At 39.6% G+C, this 27,543-nt stretch overlaps 1 protein-coding gene across 1 annotated transcript in view; it reads left to right on the top strand.

Moving 5' to 3' along the window:
- Positions 1-10,548: 10,548 nt before the first annotated feature.
- DOCK8 (dedicator of cytokinesis 8) overlaps positions 10,549-27,543 on the top strand; it is an 82,900-nt gene continuing 65,905 nt past the window's right edge. The window contains exons 1-12 of the mRNA XM_074933245.1: positions 10,549-10,691; positions 13,655-13,726; positions 17,633-17,756; positions 17,968-18,180; positions 18,950-19,035; positions 19,597-19,663; positions 19,929-20,078; positions 21,496-21,576; positions 22,390-22,552; positions 23,174-23,307; positions 23,543-23,636; positions 24,773-24,935. Of these exons, the coding sequence (XP_074789346.1) occupies positions 10,564-10,691; positions 13,655-13,726; positions 17,633-17,756; positions 17,968-18,180; positions 18,950-19,035; positions 19,597-19,663; positions 19,929-20,078; positions 21,496-21,576; positions 22,390-22,552; positions 23,174-23,307; positions 23,543-23,636; positions 24,773-24,935 (1,475 nt within the window). The 5' untranslated portion in view covers positions 10,549-10,563. The remainder of the gene's footprint in view (positions 10,692-13,654; positions 13,727-17,632; positions 17,757-17,967; positions 18,181-18,949; positions 19,036-19,596; positions 19,664-19,928; positions 20,079-21,495; positions 21,577-22,389; positions 22,553-23,173; positions 23,308-23,542; positions 23,637-24,772; positions 24,936-27,543) is intronic.

The following is a 27,543-nucleotide window of genomic DNA, read 5'->3' as shown; positions in this document are numbered from 1 at the left end:
CTTTTCCATATTATCCATAGAGCAGTGATTAAAAAGCACGTAAAAGCATGGTTCATCAGGACCAAATCCTAAATCTTCAGTTTCTTTGATGACATGAAAGTATGGTTGTCCTTTTCCTCCATTGCCAGGATTAGAAAATGAATTTTTATGTGTGTTTATGTCTTTTTGTGAGGCAGAAATAACAAAACTGAGCAGCAGTGAAAAATCTTCACAGAATTAACGGCGTACATGACCTAGGACAAAGAATAACCTCTTGCCCGATTTACTTTGTAACAAGCTGCCAGCATAATAAAGTCGAGGATTCCCTCTCCTAGACTAATTTCGTTGTTCCTTCACCATCTCCTTTGAGAAGGTTGTGGTTAAATTTCAACCAAATTGAATATGATCTTTATTGCCTTAACTGATATAGAGTCTTAATGTGGTAGACTCCAAAGCAGGGGTGTACCAGAGGGTGTACAGGCTACCTGAGCTATCAAGGAAATAGCAGCTAGCTCAGATGGACCGCTGCTGTAAACAGTGACTAACAAAGCAGAGATCTGGTGTCTTAAGGACTAATTAGAAACTTAGAAGAAAAACAGCCAGTTCCACTGGTAGAAAAAGCAAGATTCCCATATTTGCTAGTTAAAGATCTGGATTGTTGCCCAAAACTTTTATGTGTTTGTGTGTGGGAGTGAAGTAGGGGGGTGGTAGGTAATTGTTACGTTTTTCTCTCTCGGAGTTTTTTGTTGCTTGTTTTTAGTTGTAACTAGAGAAGTTTCATGTTAAGCTCAGGAAAGGAACAAATGCTAGTTGAGAATTGTCTATGTCGGTATCAGATGAAAGAGATTAGTTCTCAGGGTAGCCAAGACTGAATATTTTACCTGTTAAGCAAAAGTTTTCACTATTTTATGATTCTGCCATCTGTATACATTTAAATATGAATGTTTCTCTGTCCTTGAGAATAGTTCTTACAGTTTCTCTTTATTTCATTTTTTTTATTGTTCCTTGCTGTCTAACTGAGTATGCAGCTCTTGCCAAAGACAACTCATTGCTCCTCAGAGTCTGCTGGAGAGGATTGTAAGGGTGTTAAGGACTGCTCTTCCTGCCTCCCTCTAGTAGGTAAATTCTAATAGTAGGTAACTTTGGATAACTTGATCCAGTAGGTGTGTGTAACATACTTTAAAAATCAGTTTTTTTCTCATGAAGTTTCTGATTTCCAGTTAATAGATGATCTTTAAAGCTGTTCTCTTTCTGTTTTCTTTTATTTCTAGATTTCTGTTCTGGGTTGAAGTTTTCATATTATCGACATACTACCAAAACACTCATTGTGCCTGCTTTTAAACTATGTGTTTCAAAGAGCTATGTTGTTGAGCAGAATTTACAGTAAAACTACAGAACCAGCTTTATTCATTAGAAGCATTCATATAATTTTAATTCTAGAACCCAGCACTGTTCAGCCACAAATCTAACATATGTTAGAGAGAGAAAATAAAAGAATATTTTATCTTCCTTTCCTGATACCTCATCTAGGCCCAACCAGTAACACAAATCTCCAGGTTGCCAATCCTGCAATGAGCTCTGGCCTGAGAAACATCTCAGAAGTTGACCTACAAGTTAAATTTAATTTAAGAACCTCCAGGCATAGTCTGTTACTTCAGTTACACTGTTGATTTAATAATATTATGCAAACTGTACACTTTGCATTGGAGAGTATTTGTGCAATGCAGACTATGTCTCAACTTTTTGTTAGCAGTTCAGGAGAATTGCTGGAGGATTGCATCTACCAGTGGGACAGACACTGGTGAAATTCTGATTAAGCAGCACCAGTTTTTGTTTTAGTTTAGGGGTGTTTTGCTATCTTCCAGTCCCATTTGGGTGGATCAGGAAGTCTGGTGAATTTCAGCTTTTTCAAGATTTACACCAGAGGAATGTGGCATCATTGTTCAGGTAGAGCCAAGACAACACAGAGTGGAGCAATGAATTCCAGTTGTTATTTTCCTCCAACACCATGGAGCAGCCAAGGATCTAGACAGTCCAGAAGAGCCCTTGGCTCTCCCATCTTCCCACAGGCTTATACTGTCTTGCAGTGTGCCATGTAAATGCTGACAAACTGAATTCAGCAGTGACTTTTGTGTAAAAAAACTTCCCCAAATCTAACCTTTTTCTTTTCAGCTAGTGTTTCCTCTTTATCCTGAACAAAGGGACTGGTACCAACATGAGAGGTCTGAAGAGCTATTAACACACTGATGAGTCTCATTGCTGGTCTCTGAAAGGCTTGCAGTTGCCCAGGGCTGTTCTTCAGGTAGTTCAAAGACATAATCTACACCGCCAGTGTGTTCTTGCAACTGTGGCATCACCCCATGGCCACTTCCAGTGTCCTGCTGCTGTAGCAGTAGCAACATTTTTCCTAATAACTTATTAAATCTTTCTGACTTCAATTTAAGCAGATTACTTCGTCTTCCCTTTGTGGACATGAATTGCTCACTGTTTTCTTTATGGGTTGGTACCTTTTACACAGTCAAGGACAACTGCTGTATCCCCTCAGTCATCTCTTTTGTAACACATCTCTTTCTTTCAATCTCTCCTCATGAGTCATCCTTCCCCAAATGTTTAATATTCTGACTGCTTTCTTTTGAAGCCTCTTAAATTTCGTTATATATTACTCTGTGGTGTCCTAGGTGTGTACATCAGCCTAAGCGCTGTCTCATTGGCTTAAATAAACAATTTCTCTTTTTCCTCACTTATAATACTTTGATAGTAAGTGTGCCAGTACACTCTCTCAGACCCTCTTCTGTGGCATGGCTCAGTTAACTTCCCTTTTTGTATTTCTGCATTTGATTTTTTTTTTTTCTTCCAAAGGGTTTACATTTATTTTTATTGAATCTAACTGGGCTGGTTTCAGACTATTTCTAAAATACGAGATCATTTTGAGTGTTAGCTGTGCCTTTCAGAGCACTTACAACCCCTTACAGTCTGATGTGATCCACAAGTTTTATTACTATGTTACCTATACGATCATCAGTCTTGTAAAACAAAATAGGGACTGGAACTAGACTGGCGAAAAATTAACTTGCTTCTCACTTAGAGTAGTATATTGTTTGAAATCTCTTCACAATCTTCTTTTGAACTATTGATGCCTATGCCTTAAATATGTTTTTTTAACCAGTTTTGAAAACAGCTGTGATGATTCCATGTAGCCACTCTTTGCTTTGCTTGTAGAAATGTCATGAGGGACCCTATCAAGAGCCTTACTGAACCTAGTTAAACTATCAATCACAGAAAAGTATTAGATTGGTTTTACATTACTGCCCTTTGATAAATCCATATTGACAGTTCATCATTACCTAATAACTGCCAATAATAGACCAATAATTGCCAAACTTTCTGGACCATAGCTTACTACAGTCCACAGTTTTCAGTTGCCCACCATACACTTCATCATTGGACCATTAATAAACAGTCGTTACTAATGTGGTGTACATTTTAATGTTAAATAAGATTTCATGGCACCCTTGCTTCAGCTGGAGACCACAGTTCGGGACCTGATGTTCCAGGTACTTAGGAGTTGCTCTACTACCTTTCTGACTGTTAGAGATGAGCTCACTGGTCCATGATTATTTGAGCCCTCCTTTCTAGAGATATAGTTGCCTTTTTTTCTCATATTTTTCAGTGACTGCTTTGTGGTGATCTTTAATCACTTGCCTTCTTTCCTTATTGTTTTTAGCAATAGCTAGACCATTGTTGCTGCTAAGGATGACTGTAAAGCACTTCTCAGAATCAGACAGGGCTGTTGTATAGGCAGGGAGGGTAAAAGTGAGGCCATGTCATAGGTGGACTGAAGCCTCCGTAAAAGCTGGGACACCACATGCACTAGGTTAATGTGGACCACCATTTCCCTGAGGGTACCTAAACAGTGTCTGAGGTAGCTGTTTGATCAGAAAACAGGCATCTCACAGACCAGCCATTCTGACACTATTGAAGAGCTGTCTAGAAGGAACTCTGTTTACACCTTGGTTCTCAGGTTTTCAAAACTTTTCGTGCTGATCTCTGATGTAACACCCACCTTTTCTCCATGTTGGGGTAGTCAACTTGTGCTTTTGGTTTAGCGTCTTCAGCAGCTGTGTCTTTCCTTTACCTATTCCTAGTAGATCCTGACAATCATTTCCAAGTTCATTCAAACCAGCTTTGTTGTCTCATGTTATTCTTACCATATTTCTTTTTTCCTTCAGTGATATGAAAAACATGTAATCAAGCAATTGAAATACTCTATTTGAAAGTCACCTTTATAGATTTCAGGATTCTTCCATTGGATTGATTTATTTTACAGGTTCCTTCTTTGAGTATTAGGGACACTCTGGAACTAATGTCAGCAGTCTTGAGAAATGTATTTCCTCTCTGTTAGCTGGGCTTGCGCAGGCTTTTACCAGACAGCAGATTTGGCCCTTTATCCACATGCTTCCTCTTTCCTAGATGAAAATTCATACCATTTCCTCTTCAGAGAGCCTGATGACCCCATTTCTGGTGTAATTCAGATGTGTTATATCATTGTTTACAGCAGCAACTTCTGCAATATGCTGTAACACAGGTTTTTACATACATTAACCCAACATCTGATACTATACCTGTTACTTACATCAGTAACAGATACTTCTGCCTGGGGTAAAAAATGATTCAATTTGAAGGAAAATAATATTTTTTAATAATTTGGGGTTTGTTTTATACCTTGCTACATACATTCATGATCAGAGATTATTTGTAGTGGGAAGATAAGTAACAATAACCTTGATATACAAGCAGATTTTCTTTTTAAAATAGGGAAAAAAAAAATCTGAGGAACACACAGACTTCCTCACTCTCTCTACATGGCTTGTTGCATATATAATTATTGAATAACATTTTTTTAAAAAATCCATTTCATTCTGTCTGATTTTTGGAATATCACTGATGAGTAGGAATTTCTCTTCCAAATGTATTTCTTTTCTTTCTCCATAACTCTAGCTTTTCTCTGTCTGCAATTGCTGCACCTTTCAGATTGAAACAGTGTCCCACTCACACTTGGCATGGCCTTTTGACCTACAAGCAACTATTATTTATGCATCTGTTATTTTAGAAATCAGGCCTAATAACTTCTGTGAGATGCCTATCTCTTAACATGAGCAGAACTGCATTGAGCAGAATTTACTTTTTTGTCATGGTTGTTAACAGCAGTAGTAAGAGATTAACTGTCACAAAATAGGTATAATAGTCATAGAAATCAAGAGGGCACAGAGGAGGGAAGGGACACACTAAATAGGCGAACTGTCCTGTGGCACCTGGTAATTCTAAGATGCCTATTAATGCTTGCTAGAGTTGGAAATGACTCTCGTACAGAGGGGAAAAATCTTCTTACCTCTGTATTTTCCTGTCTCTCAGTTGGCTGGCCTGGTGGGCTGCAGAGTTGTGGGGTTTTTTTTTCGTTGGAATCTGCTTAAGTGCGTCTTGTTCTTTTAAAAATCTTATTCTAAACGTTCATGGTGAAATATATTGTAGATGTTTTGTTACCATTTTATGGCTGATTATTCTTAAATCATATTAAATACTAATTGATTTGTTTCTATGAAAAATGACCATGCTACTCTGATTACTGAATTTTGAGGGTGAGTACATGCACCTGTACTATCACTCTGGGATTTTTGAAGAATTCAGTATTGACCTCTTTCTCTTCTCATTGAATTAATTAAATTAGCACTTAAGAAGTCTTCTCCTGAAATGTTCATCTGATACAGTATAGACTGATTTTTACACTGATGCTTTGGTTTGTCTTGTGCTTTTCATGGCAGACTGGGTTTATACTGTTCAGTGAGTGGTCCTGTCTTGTTTTTATCCCTAGGTCAATTACAGTTCATTACAATACTTGCCTCAGTGATGCTATTTTTTCTTTCTCTGCTCTATTATCCTGTATCTTTGCTTTGCAGAAATAAATCTGCAAGTATCTCTGTACAGGTTGCAGTCACACCTCAGTTAAGAGCAAGGTTATTCTTTCTTGCATAGCCTTTCCCACTTGTGAGGACTGCAATATAATGATAATAATCTGTAGGAAGAGTGTCAGAACTTAATTATATAGGACTGAAAATGGCTTTTGAGGTTTGTATTGACTACAAAACAAGAGGACTCTAGGACATCACCAAAATAAATTTCTAAACACTGGGACAGGAGTCTAAATTGGTTAAAGTCTACCATTTAGAATGTGTATGGGGATAATTGTAATTATAAGGGGTTTTCTCTGCTTAATTAAAGGCACTCCTCTGCAGAAATAAGAAAGCAATTTACTCTCCAACCAGGACTTGCACAGTTCTGTCAACGAAGCTTAAGTACCCCTGGCTTTTCTACTCTTCATCTGGTAAGTTCTGGGTTTTATCTTCTTTACACAGGTTTGACATCTACATTGCTTAATGGTTTTAGGGTAAATTAAGTGATCTTCTTAAGCTGTCTTGCTTTCCACTGGCTTCTGCCTGAAGCTGCTAAGAAAATACTTGTGGTAAGCTGAGGAAATTATGCATTCGAAAAAACTGAGAATGATCCTTGGAGCCTGAAATAGTCTTTCTGCATACTACTATAAATTGAAGTTAGTTAATAAGTATTGGAGTATATTACATCCTTTCCTTGCTGGAAACATTCAGCTCCATCAAGTAAAAGCATTGTGTGGTGATAACAGATGATTGGCAAAATGAGGTCAGAGAATAAAGAGAAAAGAAGAAAAGTAGAGGCTCAGCTAGCTTGGTTTACTGTAGTTTCCAGAGCTAGCAGCAGAGACAGCACACTGTCCTGTTTTTCACTGATGACTGATGAAGAGGAAGCATATTAAGTGAGAAGTGCTGAAGTATGCCCTGATTAGCATATATACAGTTGAGTCAACTGTTATGTGTCTCCAAATCATCTTCAGCCTTCCATGTGTAATCCCCTTCTAAAGAAGTCAGACTGTATGACACTGCCCTTATGACAAAGGGAAAAAATGCCAGCTCTTTTTAATTGCCTTTCAGGAGGATGGGTATTTTGCAAATACGTTATGCCATAAATAAAACTGACTAAGATTTGGGTACTCCCCTTCCTGCCTTTTAAATTTTTTTTATTTTTGTGAGGCCCAATAAGTAGAAGCAGGAAAAGTCTTTGTGCACCAGTGCTTGTGAAAAATGTAAACCACTAGATGTAAGTAAGCCATTATTTCCTGTGTGTCAGGGCCTCCCACCACTACTCACTTCCTTAATCTGAAATGCTGTGGTGTTTTTAACTTGTTCCTTGCGGTTATACAGCCTGGGGAGGCTACATCCCTTCTTCTGCATGCAGACAACTGCTTTTGCTCTTGAGAAACTTGATAACCTTTCATTTACCGAATATTACGCCGTAGCTGCCATTTTGTGTGCTGTCACAATCTGCATGCCTGTAATCCATCATCCTTAAAAAGGTATGTTTGCAGTAATGATTTGTGACATTTTCTGTAAAATAATTGTTTTGCACACTTGTATGATGTGTGAAAAGGAGCACTGGCTTCTTAGTTGAAAGAGTATCTCTCTTTCTTTTGATAATTTCTACCAGTCATCAGGGAGACCATTACCCTCCATCTGCATTTACCTTTTCCGCCATCTTTTTTACATTTGTGTCTAATTTATGATAGTCAAAAGCACACATTTTTGGTGACTAGAGTTTATTAACACTTCAACTAGAAAAATCTGGAAGACATAATGAAATGCAATAGATTTGACTTGTCAGAATGTAAAAGTGTGATTTCTGGAAGGAAGGGCAATGCTTAATCAAAAATTAGATTGTATTAAACAAAAATATTTTTGTACATCTTCAGCAACTGAAAAGGTGTAATATGCTTTTGTATAATTTAAGCTGTGTTTTACGTAAATCTTTTGTTAATTTTTTTTAGTAGATCTTCATACGTATATATATATATATACTAACATGTTATGTTTTACCCACTGGCAGTGCAGTAAGTAAACTTTAAGGATATTATGCTGACAATTAACAAAAAATCAAGAGCAAGTAAAGATCACTGTTCACTCATAGTAATTGATCCAGTATGCTCAGCACTACACTATGTACAAACCAGAGATAGTGCTTAACCTAAAAATTTATTAGCAGCATGGTGTATTTCTTCAGTTGACTGCCTCATGATTTGCTGGATTTACCGTTAGTTTTAGATTTTCCCTTTGGATAAAAAGAGAAAAAGAGAGAGAGAGGTTTTCCTGAAGGTGTTTTCAGATAATTCAACTGATCCCTTAAAAGTGCAGGCAGAGGGGTGAGCTCAGAGACTTTATTTATGCAGAGACCAATACAGTTTCCCTATAAAAGGGGGACCTGGGGCAGGAGGTGGTGGTTGGTTGTGTTCAAAGATCTCTACTATATCATTTGCAGGAGTATTTACTGCATCTGGGTTTTTTCAAAAGTTTAAATTGGGTTTTGTTCTAAATATGCTTCACTTTCTGAAAAATGTTTCTGGATTTTTATTAGCTGAATAATTTCATCACTTATATTTCCAGAACACTAAAAAGTCCCCAAAACTCATATTTACCACTAATCAGCTTTAACTTATATTCCTATTTACAGTGACTGACATGGCATATGTGAGCCATTTTAGCTCAGAGTTCCACAGAGCTTTGTCACCATTTAGCACCTTTGCATATTTCATAAATTGTGGAACTCCTCGTTGTCCTATTGAGTTAAAATTCCTGATCTTGTGGGTGTAACACTGTTATGTGCAAAGGTCACTTCATGCTCGGGAGAAAATACTGTCAACTTGCACAGAGCCTTGCATGAGTATGAATCAGTCATAATGAGCGAAGACTTAATGATTTTGGCCCACAGATTTTGTGGAGAAGAACACTGGAGTATAAGGAGAATAGCTCCAGAACACACGTTGGATGAGACAGTAGCCACAGTAACATTGAGTATAAAGGCAGTGTTGATATTAGGGACACTGAGTGCCTTATTTTCCCCCCACCCCATCAACACCTTACTTTCCCCACACCCCATCGACAACACCATAAGGGTAGATTATCTGATCTATGTTCAGACTATTTACTGCTGGCAGCTTCAGAAAGCAGTCTTGTGAAAGGTGTTTGTGCTAATCAGTACAATGCAATCCTTGCTCTTTACAGACAAGGATTATTTGATAGCTAATTTTTGCTAGAACTCTTCCTCCTAGTAAATAAGTTATCCCAGTGCTATTATTCTAATACTCTAGCTATTTTTCTTACTGCACTGAGGTGTCCTCAGACTTTTTGGACCTTACAGAACATAAACTATAGGTTTTCCAAAGCTGTAGCTTTTAGATCTATTTGTTACTTGTCAAGAAAATTAACAGTAGGAGATGCTGGTCTCTGTACTCAACTGGACAGATGTTTTAGTTTCCAAAGATATAGAGACTATTTTTGCTGGCTATATAGCAAGTAAAATAATTTTCAGTTTTATTTATATATAGAATAACATATACTTTTAACATATGAAGTCACATTTATGTGTTTGTGGAACATTTCTAGGTACCATATCAAACAAAATTTTCTGCCTCTGTTTTTCAGACTAGAGCAGATAAAAAGAGCCAGACAGCTTCATAGTGTGTATGAGTGGCAGATCTTATACTTCTTTAACTTTGTTCGTTTGGACGTTCTGTGTAAGGCAGGCTGATTAAATGTAATCAGATACAACTCCTCTCTATCAGGGTGTAATGTGCTGGAGAAACAGTTGGTATCTGAGGTTTGCAATAATAACTTTAGTGGTTCCATGTTATCTTTCATGTTGTTGTACTAACACTTGAAAAGTCCAGTAAAATTAGAACTCCAATAATATGCAAACCAATAACACTCAGAGATGGAAAATAATAGTTTCTTCTGATCTGGGGTATATCTTGCCCTCAACTTTGTTTGGAGTCAAAAGCACACAGGATTTCTAATAGTATCTTTTGGGCACAGCACCTCAAATGATGTTATCTTCGTGACGGCAGTCATGGTGCTTATAGTTTGTCCTTAGTGTAACTCCCAAGACTAACTGCCTTGGCCTTGTTATTGCTAGTGTCTTTTGTCACATGTGCAGTAGGGCCCATTGGCAGCTCCCTGCCGGCTAGAACTGCCTGTCACTATCATTCTGGTTACCTGCCCTTGTCCTCTGTTGTTCCTGCTCACTGCAGCCTTTTTCATAACTGATTAATATCATGGATAGGGACAATGAGTGCACTGCACAGGAATCCAGAACACACCTGAGGGTATCCAGGACACACCCCAGTCAGCCTTCCTTCTATCAGCATCTAGAAAATAGATGCAAATTTGGATTTAGGTGTTTTTGTTTTAAAACTTTTCTCTCTGTGTTCCCTTTCTTTTTTCAGCTGAATAACTTTTCCCTTCATTAAATGCAGTGGCACCGTATATAAAGTTAGAAGTCTGTCTCTAATGTTTAATAAATAATGGGAAAATGACAGGAATTAAATAAACAAGCCTAAGTTACACTATTAAGAAAAACCTTCTGTTGCTAAAATAAACACCTCTTTATTTCTTCCTTTAGCCTTCCTTCTATGACGCAGTAGACCCAGTAGATTTTGAAGGCTTCCTAATGACGCGGCTGAACAACTTGGACTCAGAACTAGCACAAGAACTTGGTGACTTTCCTGAAGATGACTTGGACGTTGTCTTTACACCCAAAGAGTGCAGGACTTTGCAACCTTCTATGCCAGAAGATGGGTAAGGAGGCTTTCTCTCCCTCTGAAATGATACAGGTTTAAAAATAGCTTTGAAGTTGTTGATCCAGACACCTCACTCTGCCAAGCCATTATGCACTTGCTGAAATTTAAACGTTTTAACTTTGCCATTGATTCTGATAGGCCTGTTTGCACCTTAAAATTATGCGAGCAGTTACATGACTTTCTGAACTAGCTGGTAGCAGCAAAAGAGAGGTAGGTGTAGACCAGGAGGAAGAGTAAAGAAGGGCAGCCGGGTAGTATGAAAAATAATTTTGTAGCTGTGGTCCCAGAGGTGGAAGTTGATTCTGATCATAGAGTAAGCATAAGATTGAGGTTTTCTTCTTTTTTCTTTTTTCTTTTTTTTTTTTTTTTTTACAGATGTATGTTACATGACATTGATCAGATCACTGAGAATCTCTTTCTCAGTACTTTCCTTGCTTAAATGGGGTGAAATAATTCATACTTCACAAGGTTTGGAGCAAAAATAAGTGTTCATTTCTAATGTAGGAGTCACTTTTGGTTTCAGAACATTAATGAAATTTTCCCACTATTTTCAACAGTTTTTAAATTAAAATAGCTAGCATGTGTTGATACTGGTGCTTGGCCATCCTGGAAATATTTAAGCTGGTTTGATAAACAGGCAAACTATGGACAACAAAATTTTTCAGAATGAGCAAAAGGGATGCATTGGAGAGTTTTCTGATACGGTTTAGGAGAGTCCTATGCATTGTATACAAAATAGTCTTCCAGGATCGTTTTGGTGTAAATGGCACCTTCAAGTAGAATCCCAAAAGCAATTGAGTTTTGCAAGCAGAAGCAGCCAGATAAGTGTGGTCAGGACCAGGTTAACCCCAAACTGCTGTGTTTGCAAAGATGGCTAATTGTGCAATGTGTCTGGGATGGGGGGCTGACTCCTTCCAGTATATTCAGGAAGTGAACAGTACAGTCTATATTTTCTGCTCTGCTAAATCTGAACACTGAGGGGACAGATAGGCTTAGCTTATGGTGTCCTGGCTCACAGGTTAGACCTGCATCCCACTCTGTTCCTGCAAAAGTTATTACAGCCTGCTGTAATTTAAACTGGCCAGATGTATAAAATAGAGCCCTATGCAACAGTGGTGTTTGTTCAGTGTTTTCTGCTCAACATACTAAATACAATGAGACTAAGCAGTGGGCTAGCTGAGAACCTGTCTCTCTAAGTGAGATCTCAGCCTGCAAGTTCCCTCTTGGCCCAGTGCATCTCTCAGGAAGTTCAGGAGAGCAAAGGCAATAGAGTTGAAGTGCATGCCTGGTCACCTGAGAACTCTTTAAATCACAAAGCTCCTCAGGGAGTTTGTAACATTTGCATGAAAGGTGATTTTCACTTGACATTACTCATAGAAGATGTTCTCGTCTTTATAATTAATTCCTGTGGGTAGGAGAGAGAGCATAGATGTGGGAGACAGTGAATATTTTCATGCTTGAGATTCCCAATTGTTTAAATAATGAACAAAAATAGTAAAAAAATTATCCAACTTTAAAATGAGATTTAAAAGATAAGATGACCATTTCTCCCCTATTTCCAAGGTTACTTCCCAACATGCCTGCTGTTTAAAACAGCAGCTATCTGTTTTTCTTGTAGGATAATCTGTAGATTCACACTGTACCGTTTTAGGCCTGATTTGCACCAGGGTGACATTAAAGGTTTTGTAAGGAGTCTGTGGCAAAGCTCAAATAGTCAATACCAACCAATACACTTTCAGCAGATTTTTTTACACAGCAGCTTCCCTTTAGCCATTCACACCACCTTTATCTATATTAGTGCTTTCCCAGAAAATCCTGGCCAAGGATGCCAGGCTGTGTTAGGGAAGGTGAGGGCACAGGAGAGGCATGCACCAAAGACTCGCCTGCAGGCAGTGCAGTCTGTGGTGTCTTCCTGCAACCAAGAGCAGGATACCGCTGACCAATCTGGGTTAACGTGCTGACTGCTTGGAAACATATATCCTACCTGAAGCAGATGCAGGAAGTGACTGTGTGCTGTGTCAGTCCGCTAGTGGCAGGGGTACACAGCGATCTGGTAGTGGCCAAGGTTCCCTCCTGCAGTGCACACGTGAACCCAGATTGGTTGTTACCTGGTCTTGGTAATTGGCTGCAAATATACTGAGAGTTCTGGGTGCTAAAAAGTATCATACCTTTCACCCATTCCTGCATTTCATGTGTATCCTACTCTTTTACTCACTTGGATTGGAGGACATAACAAGTGATTTTGGCACAGGTTACTAAATTTTTTAAGAATAGGGGTAGAGAAATTATGCTACAACATCATGATAGCAAATTCACAAACATTGTCTTCAGGTTTTAATAGTTCCAATCAGTATCCAGTCTATCAGGCAGCACTGACAAGGCCCTGCATTAAATGAGACTCATTTGAAAATCATAACATTAAATTGTAACATATTCTTAGATCTTCATGTTTTATTATGCTAACTAATTAAAAGCTTAAGATCCCTTTTTAGAATTTTCTTCATTTCTATGAGAAAGAGGAAATTATACCAAAACCGTACAAGAGACGATGTGTTACAAGAGTCCAGGAGCTGAAGCATCTGGAAAAATGTCTCTGTAAATCAACACTTCTTATCAAATTTCAAAAATCACAAAGAGGGGTACTTGGTATTATTTTATTTTGCTGTATTTTATAGCAACATTGGTCTTAGATTAATGAAATGCATAGTGTCGCAATGGTTACCCCTGTTAAATGTGTATTTGTTGATTTATAAACACAGTAACAAAAGCCTGAATCAGGGAATTCATGCAGTACACAAAATTCTTTAAACCTCAAACAATAGTTTAGCAGTCAAATAAATATACAAGAGAGGACTAATAGAGAGGGCTTTATCTGAACAACATGTTTAGATAAATTTCTTTGTCCTTAAGGTATGACCAAGATACTAAAATATTTACAATTTGTTGTTTTTTTTCCCCCAGGGTTGAACTGGACTCACATGTCAGAGACTGTGTTCAGACGTATATCCGGGAGTGGCTGATTGTGAATCGAAAGTAAGCTACATACAAGTAAATAAAATAGAAAATACCTTACATCTTGTTTGTCAGAGAGGAGATGCATGCTGTTATAAGTAATCCTAAAGAATAATTATGTAAATCAGTGCCTGGAGACAAAAACTGACTTTTCAGTAGTATATATAACCACATTGTTTTGTTTGAGCCAGTGGGCTATAGCTAAATATTGTTGCATCTACTTCTTAATTATCAGGCACTCTGGGAATTAATTGGGAAGAAATTCACATCAACTGTCTGTAATGATGATTTATCTAAATCAGGAATACTACTACTATTTGATCACATTGAAAGGGAAGATAACAGTGATAAAGATTAAATTTGTATGCTCTTCATTTTCCCTTTTATGCCCTGAAAACTCAACGTGATGTGATTTCTAATGGTGTCTGAGAATGAAACAGAGTGTTAGTATCAAAAAAACAAGCATTGTGGGCTTTCCCAGAAGTGATTGATTGTATCAATGGGATTATTAGTGTAACATCCAACTTTACTATGTTGCATCAGTAAGAGATTTCTGCATTTGGGGTCAGTGTAATTCAACACACAGAATTGGAAGAATAGGACCTGTAGTCATTACAAGTGGCTGTTTTATTTTATTTTACTTTATTTAATTTTTTTTCATTTCATTCAATTTCATGTATTAAATGTGAATGGGACTCTCAGTCAGTGCTTTCTGTGTGGAAGTGTCTGTCCCTAGATGCTCAGGGATGCGCTGTGCCAGTGAAACTCACCTCCTACCGCATCACCCACTCCATTCTTCAGAAAGAGGTTTTTGCTGCTTCCTGTTTATCCCCTCCTGCACTCATGTCCTGTTCTTGAGAAGTAGTACTAGCAGCCAATGGTAGAGTGCTAGCACATTTGCTGCCATTTCATTGTGCCCCTTCACCTGCCCTTGCTACTCTTTTTTTGACCTGAAGTCAGTACCTTATGGGTTGACTCCTGGTGATTGTAAAGGAATTGCACTGTTTAATTGTGCAGCTTGTGCAGGGACAGAGCAGACACTGAGGGTTATTAAGAAACTTCCGTCAGGGGTGCTGATGAAATTGATTGAGTTCTCAGAACTGTTCCACAGTGAGTCACTAAAAATAAGCTAGTGGGTTTTGCAGGCTCTCCACCTGCACTGCTCAGTGCACAGGCACTTGGTCTTTCATGCAGTACTGTTTTGAGCACGCTGTAAAGAGCAATGTGCAGCTTTGTCTGCGCACATGAGTAGGGACTGAACAGTAAAGTAGGTGAGGTGAAAAATAGAACATGGCTATTTTTGCACTTAAGTCTGCTTGTAGAAATGTGAATGGAGCCATGGAAATACACATCACAAGAGTTGTCATGTGTTTTACTATTTCATTCATATGGGTAAGGCAAATTTGCCTTCAAAAACTTTATTGAGCAGCTGAGTCTGCAGTAAACGCAAAAGGCCCTGCCAGAAACCTGAACTTTGCTGGGTGTGTCTAACAAAACAATCAATTTAGTAAAAATTGCAAAGAACGAGACAGTGTAAGAGATGTTGCAGTGTCACATAAACCAGTGATAGATTGTTATTGGGAGTCTCATGTTATGCTTGGATACTATTCTCACAGTCATGAGAAGAAGTAAAAGCATTGAGAGAAGTGAGGAAAAGTAGTTGTAGAAAGTTTTCCATTGTTTTGAGAAAGGCTTGAAATCTCTAGTTGCCTACTTGGGAGACAAAGATTCATGGGACAGGTTGCTGAACATATGATCTGGTGAGCTATGGATGAGGGGAGCGTATAAGTGGCTTTCATCCATTCATGGATGTGAAGGTTCAGAACAGGAGACTGAAGAGTCTTCAGTGGCTGGAATGAGCGGAGGTGGTCCTTGTGCCCCAGGGAGAGAGGTATGTGACAGAGGGGCTGAACATAGCTGTGTGGTCTGTGTGGTTTTGCCAGAGACTAAATGGGAGGCTTGTTTCTGTGTCTGTCAGTTTCTTCTTTCAGTTGTCCTTTGTTCCTTTTCCTTGTCCCGTTTTCTTAATTCAGTATGTGTCCATTAAACTGGTATGTGTTCTAAAAGTAGGGTTTGCCTCTTGGTTGATTTTAATTGCTACTGTACTTTTCAAAATAAATAAACAAGATAAATAAATTTTCCAGGAATGCATTAGGGGAAAGGCATCTCTGGTGTAGCTGGTACACCACAGGGAAAGTATGATCTTAGGTACATAAATCTCTCCACTAATCATTTGTTTGCCACCGGAGGTAGTGAAAAAATAATCAGCAAAACCTCTTTGGGATGCTGAAATGTCTTAAAGTAAACTCATGCTGAATTTGTGTCTTTCATTCTGAATTAAGATGGTTCCAAAACAAGGTCATGTCCAAGGAGAGCTGGGATTGTTCCTTTTATAACTTCAGTTTTCATTTGCAGTGAACTGATAAACTATTAAAATGCAAACAATTGAAATTAAAACACATCAGAGCATATAATTCAGTTACTCCCAAAACATAATAAAAAGGTGTCTCCCTGATCAATAATTGTTTATCGTGGTGTTGTGGTTTACCCCCAGCCAATAACTAAGCCCCACAGAGCCGCTCACTCACTCCCCCCTGGTGAGATGGGGGAGAGAATTGAAGGGATGAAAGTGAGAAAACTCGTGGGTTGAGATAAAGACAGTGTAATAGATAAAGCAAAAGTCACACAAGCAAAGCAAAACAAGGAATTCATTCACCACTTCCCATGGGCAGGCAGGTGTTCAGCCATCTCCAGGGTAGTGGGACTCCATCATGCATAACAGTGACTTGGGAAGACAAACACCATCGCTCCAAACATCCCCCATCACTCTGAACATCTCCCTCTTCTTTCTTCTTCCCCCAGCTTTATATGCTGAGCATGATGCTATACAGTATGGAATATCCCTGTGTCAGCTGGGATCAGCTGTCCCAGCTGTGTCCCCTCTCAACTTGTGCACCCTCAGCCTACTCACTGGTGGGGTGGTGTGAGAAGCAGAAGAGGCTTTGACGCTGTGTAAGCACTGCTCAGCAAGAAGAAAAACATCCCTGTGTTATCAACATGGTTTTCAACACAGATCCAAATCATAGACCCATACTAGCTACTATGAAGAAAATTAACTCTACCGCAGCCAAAACCAGCACAACTGGCATCTTTATGAAAATACTCAGATGTTTAGACATTGCTTTGAGAGTGTTACAGAAAGGAAAATGAATGAAGGATAGTGTTACTAAGGAGGTTGATTGCAGAAAGGCCATCACAGGATTTAACAAATAGCATACTGAAGTAGAAGAAATATAGCTCTGGATGCATCTGCTCTTTTTTCAGGGTACCTGCTCTTTTTTTCCATCTGCTGCAAAAATGTAATTTGAAATAGGTACCTTGCTGCAAAATTTTGGGAAGTTGCTAGCAGAGAGGGTTATGTGTGCCCTAGCAATAGCCCTCCTCAAGAACAGGCACTGTTTGAAAGGTGTAGATTGTTGTATGTGATTAATATGGGATGCCAGCTAGGTCCAAGACAAGAGCAGTAAGCTCTTTGATGTATAATTGCAGGAGCAAAGAGCCAGCCAAGAGATAAGCGATTCTGATCCATGTTCTTAAGGTCACCATGTCTGATGAGGAGCTCAGATCTGAGTTTGTACCTAGGTCAGGTTTTGCTGTTGTCTCAGGCTCACAGTCTATACAAAAGTGATCTGATTGAATTTTCTTCATTTAAAACCATTCCTAATATTCATTATAAAGTTGCAGTGGTGTGATAAAACAATTAAACATTGTGAGATGTCATATTTTTGCATAAAAGTTGTGCTGCACTGCTCTTTTGCACGATAATGCTTCCAATTGCTTAATATTTTTAAAATCTGTCTTTTCTGTTTTATTTTCCCTTAACTCCTCCTTGTGCTGTCCTGACTTGCTCGGTCTTCTCTGTGAAAGGAACCAAGGGAATTCAGGTACTTGTAGCCTGAAAAACAAGGGATCCCGGAAAGATTTTCACAAGATGCTTCAAAAACAAACATTTGAATCAGAAACATTGGATTCCAGTGATGCAAACTTTCAGGTACATTTTCTTCACTTTGGGAAAAGTGATCAAATATAGCAACTTTCCTCAAACGAAACATCCTAGGATGTCTGTAATGGTGTCAAGAGGAGAGCCATGCTTGCCACTAGGCCTTGTGGCAGAGGTAGCATTAAGGCCCTCTCTGCCAGAGAAGCAAAAGACGTTTCATGATGTCCAACCCACAGCTTTCTATTTTGTTGTTTTCCATCAGGCAGGTCCCCGACCTGTCCACACACTTCCCGAAGAGGCCTCGAGGACAACACTCACCTCTTGCGACTTTGACCTGCGCAGCCTGCAGCCAGACCCCCGCCTGGAAAACCTGCTGCGACATGTCAGTGCCGAGGAGTTTGAGAGACAAAACGAGGAGGCACGGCGCACCAACAGACACGCCGAGCTCCTCGCCCTCTACCCCTCTGTGGATGAGGTGAGCTGGGGGACTGACTGGCCCACAAGCCTTCCCAAGCTGGCCATGCCAGCATGTTTAAGGTTAAAGCTGCACCGCAGTTGAAAAACAGAGTTTGTGCCTGGATACACGTCTCCCTTTGGATAATAATACAGAGAGGGCATGTCACCATGGGCTCCTGTCAGCTGTCTTGAACATGCATTTAAGGCATTGTACTCAAGACTCATGATGTTGCCTGAGGCTTCGTTATAGCCCTCTCAGTGTGGGTCAAGCCACATGCTGGTAATACAGTTGTTTCACAGAATCACAGAATCATCTAGGTTGGAAAAGACCTTGAAGATCATCCAGTCCAACCATTAACCTAACACTGACAGTTCCCAACATTCACCATATCCCTCAGCGCTGAATCGACCTGACTCTTAAACACCCCCAGGGATGGGGACTCCACCACCGCCCTGGGCAGCACATTGCAACGCCCAACAACCCCTTCTGGAAATAAATATTTCCTAATATCTAGTCTAAATCTTCCCTGGTGCAACATGAGTTTCAGGGTGGTACCCTTCACTGTAACACTTGCTTGGGAGCCAGAAGGGTAAATATTCAATGTAAATGCCAGATGGGGGTTAGAATAAATTCTCTTTCATCTCTGAAGAGATGAAATACCTGCTGAGTGGGAGAAGGTGCTAGTCTGTAGCATTGGCCCAGTTAACATCATATAAAGGTTTTATGTAAGTATGTAGATTTAGAATTGTTTTAATTGAGTATGACTAGAATAACTGTTTATTGGTAGGATGATGCAGTGGAGATACGGCCGGTGCCAGATCGCCCAAAGGAACATCTGGGCAACAGGATTTTGGTGAAGCTGCAGACTCTGAAGTAAGTATCTTTCACAGGCCTTGCTCACTATTTCTCAGTTCATACCAGTGTACTGCTGCTGGCCCTGCTACACCACTGGAGCTGTCCTGTTCAGTGAATGTTTACATGCTTGCTTGTTCAGTCTTAGTGTAGTTCTATACGTCATTACAGAAGTGTTTAACTTGTCAGCGTGAAAAGGAGTTGGGAATGAGCCCAAATGATATATTTCCGACAAACTAAATTGGTCTCTGTACATGCTAGGGGACTTGATAAACAGTAAAAAAAAAAAAAAACCCAAGGAAAAGTATGATGGCTTTTAACTGATATCTGAGACCACCTTTATGACAAATTTAGAAAATACATTGCATGCAGTTTACTTCCCTTCTTTTCCTCATGAAATCATCTAATAAAATGCACTAATAAAACAATCCTCCAGACTTTGAGAGAGCTATGGTCTGGAAATAAATATTTCTTCTTACTTTCTAGTGGAAGTGCCAGTCAAAATAGAGCCCTTTCTTTTTATTGTTATACAGAGTCATAAGAGTGCAGTATTAATGTGTCCTGTGTGTCTTTCCTTAACAGGTTTGATATAGAGATTGAACCTTTGTTTGCATGCATAGCTCTCTATGATATAAAAGAAAGAAAAAAGGTAAGTGTGCATATAATATTTTTGTTCAGTTGGCTTGGGTTTTTATCTCTGGAGTGATAATTTAGGAAAACTTACAAAAAACATACAAGTGTTTCACACATGCAGGATTCTTTTTATTCAAAGTCACATGCTTGCAATTGTTTCTTTTGTAGTTCCAGTTACTACTTTTGATTTATTTTAAAACAAAATTTGATGCATTTTTGCTTTCAGGACATTTTCTTTTTCTTTTCTTCTTTAATTCTTTTAATTTATTTTTCTTTTCAAGATCTCAGAAAATTTTCATTGTGACCTCAACCCTGATTTGTTAAGAGGATTCTTGCGTTCTCATACCCCCTCCATTGACTTGTCTACTCAGGCAAGATCAGCAGTATTTTCTGTAACTTATCCCTCATCAGATATATATCTAGTAATAAAGGTATGTTACAGTGCTACTTCAACATTGTTTTTCCTGTTCCCAGCTATACCTGTTGTCTGAGTTTGTGGAGCTGACAAACACAAGTTTGCTGTAGCCAAGATGAATTATGATAGTTTTTAATAGTACATGTGCAGTTGTCCACTGGTGTATCTGTATATATTCATATATCACGTATGTCTATGTCTATATTCAACAAGGCCAAGTGCAAGGTCCTGAATATGGGTCAGGGCAATTCCAAGCATAGACACAGTCTGGGCAATGAATGGATTGAGAGCAGCTCTGCAAAGAAGGACTTGGGGGTATTACTGACTGTGAGCCAGCAATGTGTGCTCACAGCCCAGAAAGCCAACTGTATCCTGGGCTGCATCAAGAGAAGTGTGGCCAGCAGGTCAAGGGAGGGGATTCTCCCCCTCTACTCCACTCTCATGAGAGCCCACCTGCAGTACTGTGTTCAGCTCTGGGGCCCCCAACATAAGAAGGACACAGGCCTGCTCAAGTGGGTCCAGAGGAGACCACGACGATGATCAGGGGGCTGGAGTACCTCCCCTGTGAGGACAGGCTGAGAGAGTTGGGGTTGTTCAGCTTGGAGAAGAGAAGACTCCGGGGGGACCTTATAGTGACCTTCCAGTACTTAAAGGGGGCCTACAGGAAAGATGGGGAGGGACTCTTTATCAGAGAGGATAATGATAGGGTGAGGCATAATGGTTTTAAACTGAAAGAGGGTAGATTCAGATTATATAGGGAAGAAATTCTTTCCTGTGAGTGTGGTGAGACACTGGCACAGGTTGCCCAGAGAAGCTGTGGCTGCCCCCTCCCTGGCAGTGTTCAAGGCCAGGTTGGACGGGGCTCTGAGCAACCTGGTCTAGTGGAAGGTAACCCTGCCCACAGCAGGGGGGTTGGAACTAGATAATCTTTAAGGTCCCTTCCGACTCAAACTGTGCTATGATTCTATCATCTCACCCCCAAGCTAAGAAGTTATATTGATGCCCTGTGTTGTAGTTCTACTAATGATACAGAATTTCCTATCTGTGCTGAAGGGAAATTTAAAGTAAGTGTAATAAGCCATTTTTAAAAATTTTAACTACATTCTGTGGAGGTTTTTTGGCTTTGGTTTAGTCCACTTTGCATAATTTTGTTAATTCAGTTCTGAATCAGAGTTAGCCTGAATCACTTCATTTGAAATGTGTTAATTTTCCTAATTTCAGTGAAAATGCAGTAGTGCCTGATTGACAGTGTGTTGCATATGTATTTCCTGTTTTCTAACAAACCAGATGGAAAACTAGGAGAAGGTTTAGTATCAGTTACTCCATAAAAACAGTTTTAAGAATTCTATATTCTTTCATATTGCTAGAGAAGCAACGTGTTATTAATTAGGTGTTATTTTTTTCTGTGTGTCTTATTTTGCTGCTTTATGTAGATAGAAAAAGTGCTTCAGCAAGGAGAAATTGGAGACTGTGCAGAACCCTACATGGTTCTTAAAGAAAGTGAGGCTGGTAAGGTAAGTAAATAACTATAAAGACTGTTTAGATCAAAAAATGTATGCACAAGAAAAAAAAGAGAAAGAGCAGACCCTTTGGAATACGACAGAATCCCAAGAACACTGCAGAGGAAGCCAGTTGGTACATCCATGGTGCAAGCAGTCTGGTGTCTGACTGAAGGGAAAAAGTCATGAGAAGGCGAGGTGCACTTTCGTTACTGACCCCTTTGGAAATCAATACTGACAAAGTCTTGACTCACAAAGCAGATAGGGGAGAGCAAAGGAGATGACAATGCAGTGCAGAGTTAGCAGAAATGTTTGTACCTCAGAGATGTGTTATTGATTTGGATGGGCAAACAACCCGTTGTACTGTGTACATGGCCAGTTCAGTGCTGTTATCCATAGATAACATGAGCTCTGTTCAAGGAATTTGTGGTCATTTACCTCCCTGGAGCAGACTGACAGTATTTGCTGGACTTCTACCTGTCTCTCACCTTTAGAATATTGCTTTCAGGAGAATATTGTTTCAGTATCCGACAAAGGAAGTAGACTTGTTAATGTTTCATGGTGATTGTTCATGCTGGGCTTCAGGGTCATTGCAAAAAAATCTGCATTCTCCCTTTCTATAATGAAAATGAACTCATTGAAAAGAAATGAGAAGTGAATGTACAAATCAAAACAGCTGTGATCTTGACAGGGATATAGCAATAAAACACAAGAGGTAAGAATGCAAATTATTTACTGAACTGTAAATATATAATTTCCATTTTTTATCTATAGTAGCATTAAAATAACTGATTGGTTTTTAAATGGTCATTATTTTCTTTGTCTTAGGTGAAAGAAAAGATTGAAAAACTGAAAGCCCAAGCTGAATCCTTCTGTCAGCGGTTGGGGAAATACAGAATGCCATTTGCCTGGATTCCCATAAGCCTAACTAATTTCTTCAACCTTTCAACACTTGAACGAGAAATACCTGAGGCTGAAGGTTTAAATGGTAGTTGTCTAACTTTTCTAACTAATGCAAAACGACTCTTTGCTAGGACTGTGCATAAGAAACAATGTCATTCACACTGGCATCAGGAGTGAACAACAGATTTAAAGTCATGTCTTCTCAGCTTTCCTTTTCAGTGCTACAAACACAACTTAATATGCTCACTGTTTCATCTCTGCATGTTTATTTTTATGTATGCTAAATATTCTTCCGTGTTTTAGGCCAAATTTTTGTTGAATACTGGTCTTGTAGAAGTAAAAGTCCTTTTGCTATGTGGAGTTCTTTTGCAATACAGGGCAATCAAAATATATATCATCTTAATTTCTAGAGTATACAGGACCATTGGTTGGCAACATTGACCAGTGTACTTTATTACCCATGAACTAAAAATCTGAATAAGTTTGTGCTCTGCAGCAGAAATTAAGTCACTTCACTAGGTGTGTCCTGGCATTCCACTATTTCACGTAGTCTGAAATAAAAGTAGTGGAATGTTTTAGGGAGTCTCACTCTATCCTCTGATGTTGCTGAGAAGTTGTGGTTTTCTAGTGTATTCTGATAGTCTTTGTACTGAAGCAAGACCAGCAAAACACAGTTGGTGTTTCATTTAATTTCCCTTTGAAGGGAAAGGATCCACTAGTGACAAGAGGGCAACACTGCTCCAGGCAAGAAGATTTTCTGAGAGAAGTCTCAGCTCAGAGGACAGCTATCCAGTATCAAACTTCAAAACAATCTCTCTGACCCTCAGCACTTTCTTTAAACAGGTACTGGATACTGTTTATTTCTGATTGCCTAAGACATTTTTTTCATTTGTGTAATGTGAACTGTGTTGGGAAAAGTTACTAGTGATGTTTGTGTGGGGACAGAGGATAACTGCGGTCAGGTAGGCAGTAGCCCATACACTTTGCATGGCTCAAGGACATAGTTCACTCAAAAACTTTTCTCAGTGTTATGGAGTATTGTTATAAAGGTGCTGATTTTTGTTCTTTCTCCTGGTAGGAAGGAGACAGGCTCAGTGATGAAGACCTGTTCAAATTTTTAGCTGATTTCAAAAGATCGTCTTCCTTACAGAGAAGAATTAAGACTTTACCAGGTACATAATTTGTTTTTAATGGAAAATATGTACTTTTCTCCCCTAAATTCTTCTGTAATTCCAACCCAAAAATGTAATTAATTTGGGTTTTAAGTCTGTAACATGTGCTATTGTGTAACTTCCTGGGTTCCCAGTGTCTACCTGAGCACAGATGCTTTTGAGGTTTTGTTCTGTATAAATGAGTATTGAGATCTATATTTATCTTGATTTTCTAAAATTATTTGCTTTCCTCCATAATTTGCAGTGTATCTAATGGATGTCTAATGGTTTGAAGACAGTGCTTTAAAGCAAATTTCTAAGATCCTTGCTATTTCCCTGCAATGTTTTTAAATGGGTCATATTTTATAGAGGGAAATCAGAAAGTGTACACATTTCAACTTATTTGGTTATTTGCATCAGTATTTGTTAAGAAACTAGAGAGGCAGAGATAGCGTTTGGCTACTGTCAGAACCAGGACCAGCTTATTTTTCCTTTTTTACATAAATTACAGCTCAAGCTTTTCTGGGTTGTAAAGGAACTCTAAAAAATATGAACTGAAGGCAAAGATGTTTTGCCTTTTTAGTTGATGACCAGAAATGACATGTTTGATTTTCCCACATGGTTTTCTCTTATCACAACAGAGAATTTAAATTGAAAGTCTGGTTATACTTGGGTAAATGTTATCGGTATTATCATCACAGCGAGCCTGGCTTTCCTGGTGGGTGGTGTCTGCTTTGACAGAGATTAATCAGAGCAGAAGTTGGGGGGGGGGTGGGGTGTGTGGGGGGGGGAGAACTCTATTAGCGGCCTTTTTATCTTTTGTCTCCCATAAAAATTTTATATTATCTGTGTATGAAAGATAATAGAACATCAACCCAGCATATAGTATTCCTTCTTTCTTTCCTGTTTCTTTGAAACTGCACAGGGTAGACATAAAGAGCTGTATATTGGTCTGATGTGTAGGGATGTGTGTAGGTTACTTCCTGTGTAATTCTCTACACCTCTGTTTCCATTCTCATGCAGCCTTCTAGCTGAAGATCCAGTTCTTTTTTCTGCACTGTTGCTATGTAACCTCACATGCTGTTTTCATTTTTGCTTTATTATACATTGGTTACTTTTCATATTTTTTCTGAGATTTTGTGATTTTTTTTTTAAAGGAACACTTAAACTGGAGATTTCCCCAGCTCCGGAAAACCTTGGTTATTGTCTGACAGCAGAATTACTACCAGTGAAGCCATTTCCAGAAAACCGTAATCGTCCTCACAAAGAAATTTTGGAATTCCCAATTAGAGAAGTTTATGTTCCCCATACCATTTATAGGTAAGAAATAACATATACTTCTTAATTTCTTAAGATCCACTTCAAAAGTAATTGTTATTTAGATTTTTTTTTTCAGAAATATAAAATAAAAATATTTTTTTGAAATGCCAAAGACTATATGGTAGGCTGATGATTTAATCTTACTAGCCATTGCAAGATAAAATGCCTGCAGGATGTTTGGAGTGGTTTTACTAATCTAATTATGTTGTCCTTTGAAAATGTTTCTAAAATGTCCAGAAAACCCTCTAACAGCTCTTACTGACTTGGGGCATATATATATTTTTATATATATATATATATATATATATATATACACACACACATACACACACCTTTCCTCTTGTGTGGTTTCTTTCCAGTAGATCTTACTATCATTTTTAACAGTTTTGGTAAACGTTTGTACTGCATGGTTTCTACTGTTAATTTGAGTCATCTGAGCATCTGAGGAAGTAATGTGTCACTGTGTGTACTTTTTCACCATGAACAAGGACTCTAGGCTATGTAATTTCTTTTCTTAGATCTGTTCTATTCTGATTATTTCAAGGAGATCACAGTGTCTAATAGCATGCAACTGAGGAATTCCTATAATTTCTTAGTGGTCTGGCACATCTGAGTCTCCAAGAAAAAATTAATATCAAAAGAATGTGCTTCACCAATTTGTGCAGCATAGTAGTGCTACTGAGCGGGGATATTGGTAATAGCTAACTAGTAATGACTCAAAATGCATGTATGACAGTTTTCTAGATATAGAAGTACTAGTTTTCATGTGACCATTGTGTCAGTGAAGGCATGGAAGTAAAGCAGAATGCTTCTTACGACAGTTGATGCTATTCTAAGGGACTTTTCTGATCCCTAAAACAGTAGCTGGGTATTGGATTGCATTGGTGGCAAATGATGTGACTATGAGTAAGGAATCACAGAATGGAGAAGCTGAATAAAAGGGATGTAAAGCTTATTCACTCCTTGCAGCAGAGATAGCAAAGACCCAGCGCTCCCACACACTCATCTGACACCACCCAGGAGGGGAGAAGGGAAGGGTAAGACTTGTGGTTCAGTGTGTTGCTTTAAGTGCTGCCGGGACTGGAGACCACGTTGCCATTGTCCCTCCCCCACCCTCAGACACAAGTAGGGCACAAACCCCGGGTTAAAATAAGAAAAAATTTAATACAACAGTGTAATAAACAATCTGAACAACAACAGTAGCAATGATAACAACAGTAAACAGTAATAACAGTAAACAAGACAAAAGTTATACAGAGAAATACCGCAACAGTTACAGACAGCCTGCCGTGTGCTCCCCGTCCTCAAAGCCACAAAGGAAAAAGTTCTCAGGCTCCCGCGGGACCTGACCTCAGCATGGTATGAATAACCCAGCTGGAGATCCCTTCTCTCTCTCTGCTGGGGAAACTTAACCCTATCCTAGCTGAACCAGGACATAATCCACCCCTTTATTCTATACCATCTGCGTCATGTCCAGCTGCCATTTAGCAGTTAACAATAACAAAACAACAATTTACAAAGTCACAGCATAATTCATGGCATGTTCTCACCCAGAATCAAGTCCCCCTGTGGTACACATCAGACCTCTCCATTGTCCTGCATCGCCCACCAGGTACACCCAGGTCCTGGAGCAAAAGCAATCCCGTGGATGGGTTTGCCTTTACCTTTGCCTCGTGCAGGACTAAACCAGACCATTTTTCCCAATATATTCCTCATGCGCACCGCAGGGACTTTATCCCCATCTACAGCACGTGGAGGTTTTGACTGAGCCGGGCCAGCTTGACGGGCAGATCCTCTTGTGTTGACTAGCCAGGTGGCCTTTGCTAGATGCATGTCCCAGTCTTTGAAGGTCCCACCTCCCAGTGCTTTCAGTGTGGTTTTTAACAGTCCATTGTAGCGCTCGATCTTCCCAGAGGCTGGTGCGTGGTAGGGGATATGGCAGACCCACTCGATGCCGTGTTCTTCTGCCCAGGCATTTTTGAGGTTGTTTCGGAAGTGGGTCCCGTTGTCTGACTCAGTTCTCTCTGGGGTGCCGTGTCGCCACAGGACTTGGGTCTCAAGGCCCAGGATGGTGTTCCGGGTGGTGGCGTGGGGTGCTGGGTAAGTTTCCAGCCATCCAGTGGTTACTTCCACCATTGTGAGCACGTGGCGCTTCCTGTGGCGGGTCTGTGGCAGTGTGATGTAGTCGATCTGCCAGGCCTTTCCATATCTGTATTTCAGCCATCGCTCTCCATTTCGCTGGGGCTTCACCCGCTTGGCATGTTTGATTGCAGCACACGTCTCACATCCGTGGATGATCTCTGCAATGGTGTTAATGGTGAGGTCCACCCCTCGATCTCGAGCCCACCTGTATGTTGCATCTCTACCTTGGTGGCCCGAGGTCTCGTGGGCCCACCGGGCTATGAACAGTTCACCTTTGCGCTGCCAGTCCAAGTCCCCCTGAGCCACTCTGATCTTAGCAGCTTGGTCTGCCTGCTGGTTGTGTCGATGTTCATCAGTGGCCCGACTCTTGGGTACATGGACATCCACATGGCGCACCTTCACAACGAGGTTTTCCACACGGGCTGCAATGTCCTGCCATACTTCAGCAGCCCAGACGGTTTTACCC

This window comes from Athene noctua, chromosome Z (genome assembly GCF_965140245.1).
Source record: "Athene noctua chromosome Z, bAthNoc1.hap1.1, whole genome shotgun sequence".
In the NCBI taxonomy this organism is placed as follows: domain Eukaryota; kingdom Metazoa; phylum Chordata; class Aves; order Strigiformes; family Strigidae; genus Athene; species Athene noctua.
Note: the sequence above shows the minus strand (reverse complement) of the source record. Positions and strands in the feature narration are given on the sequence as shown.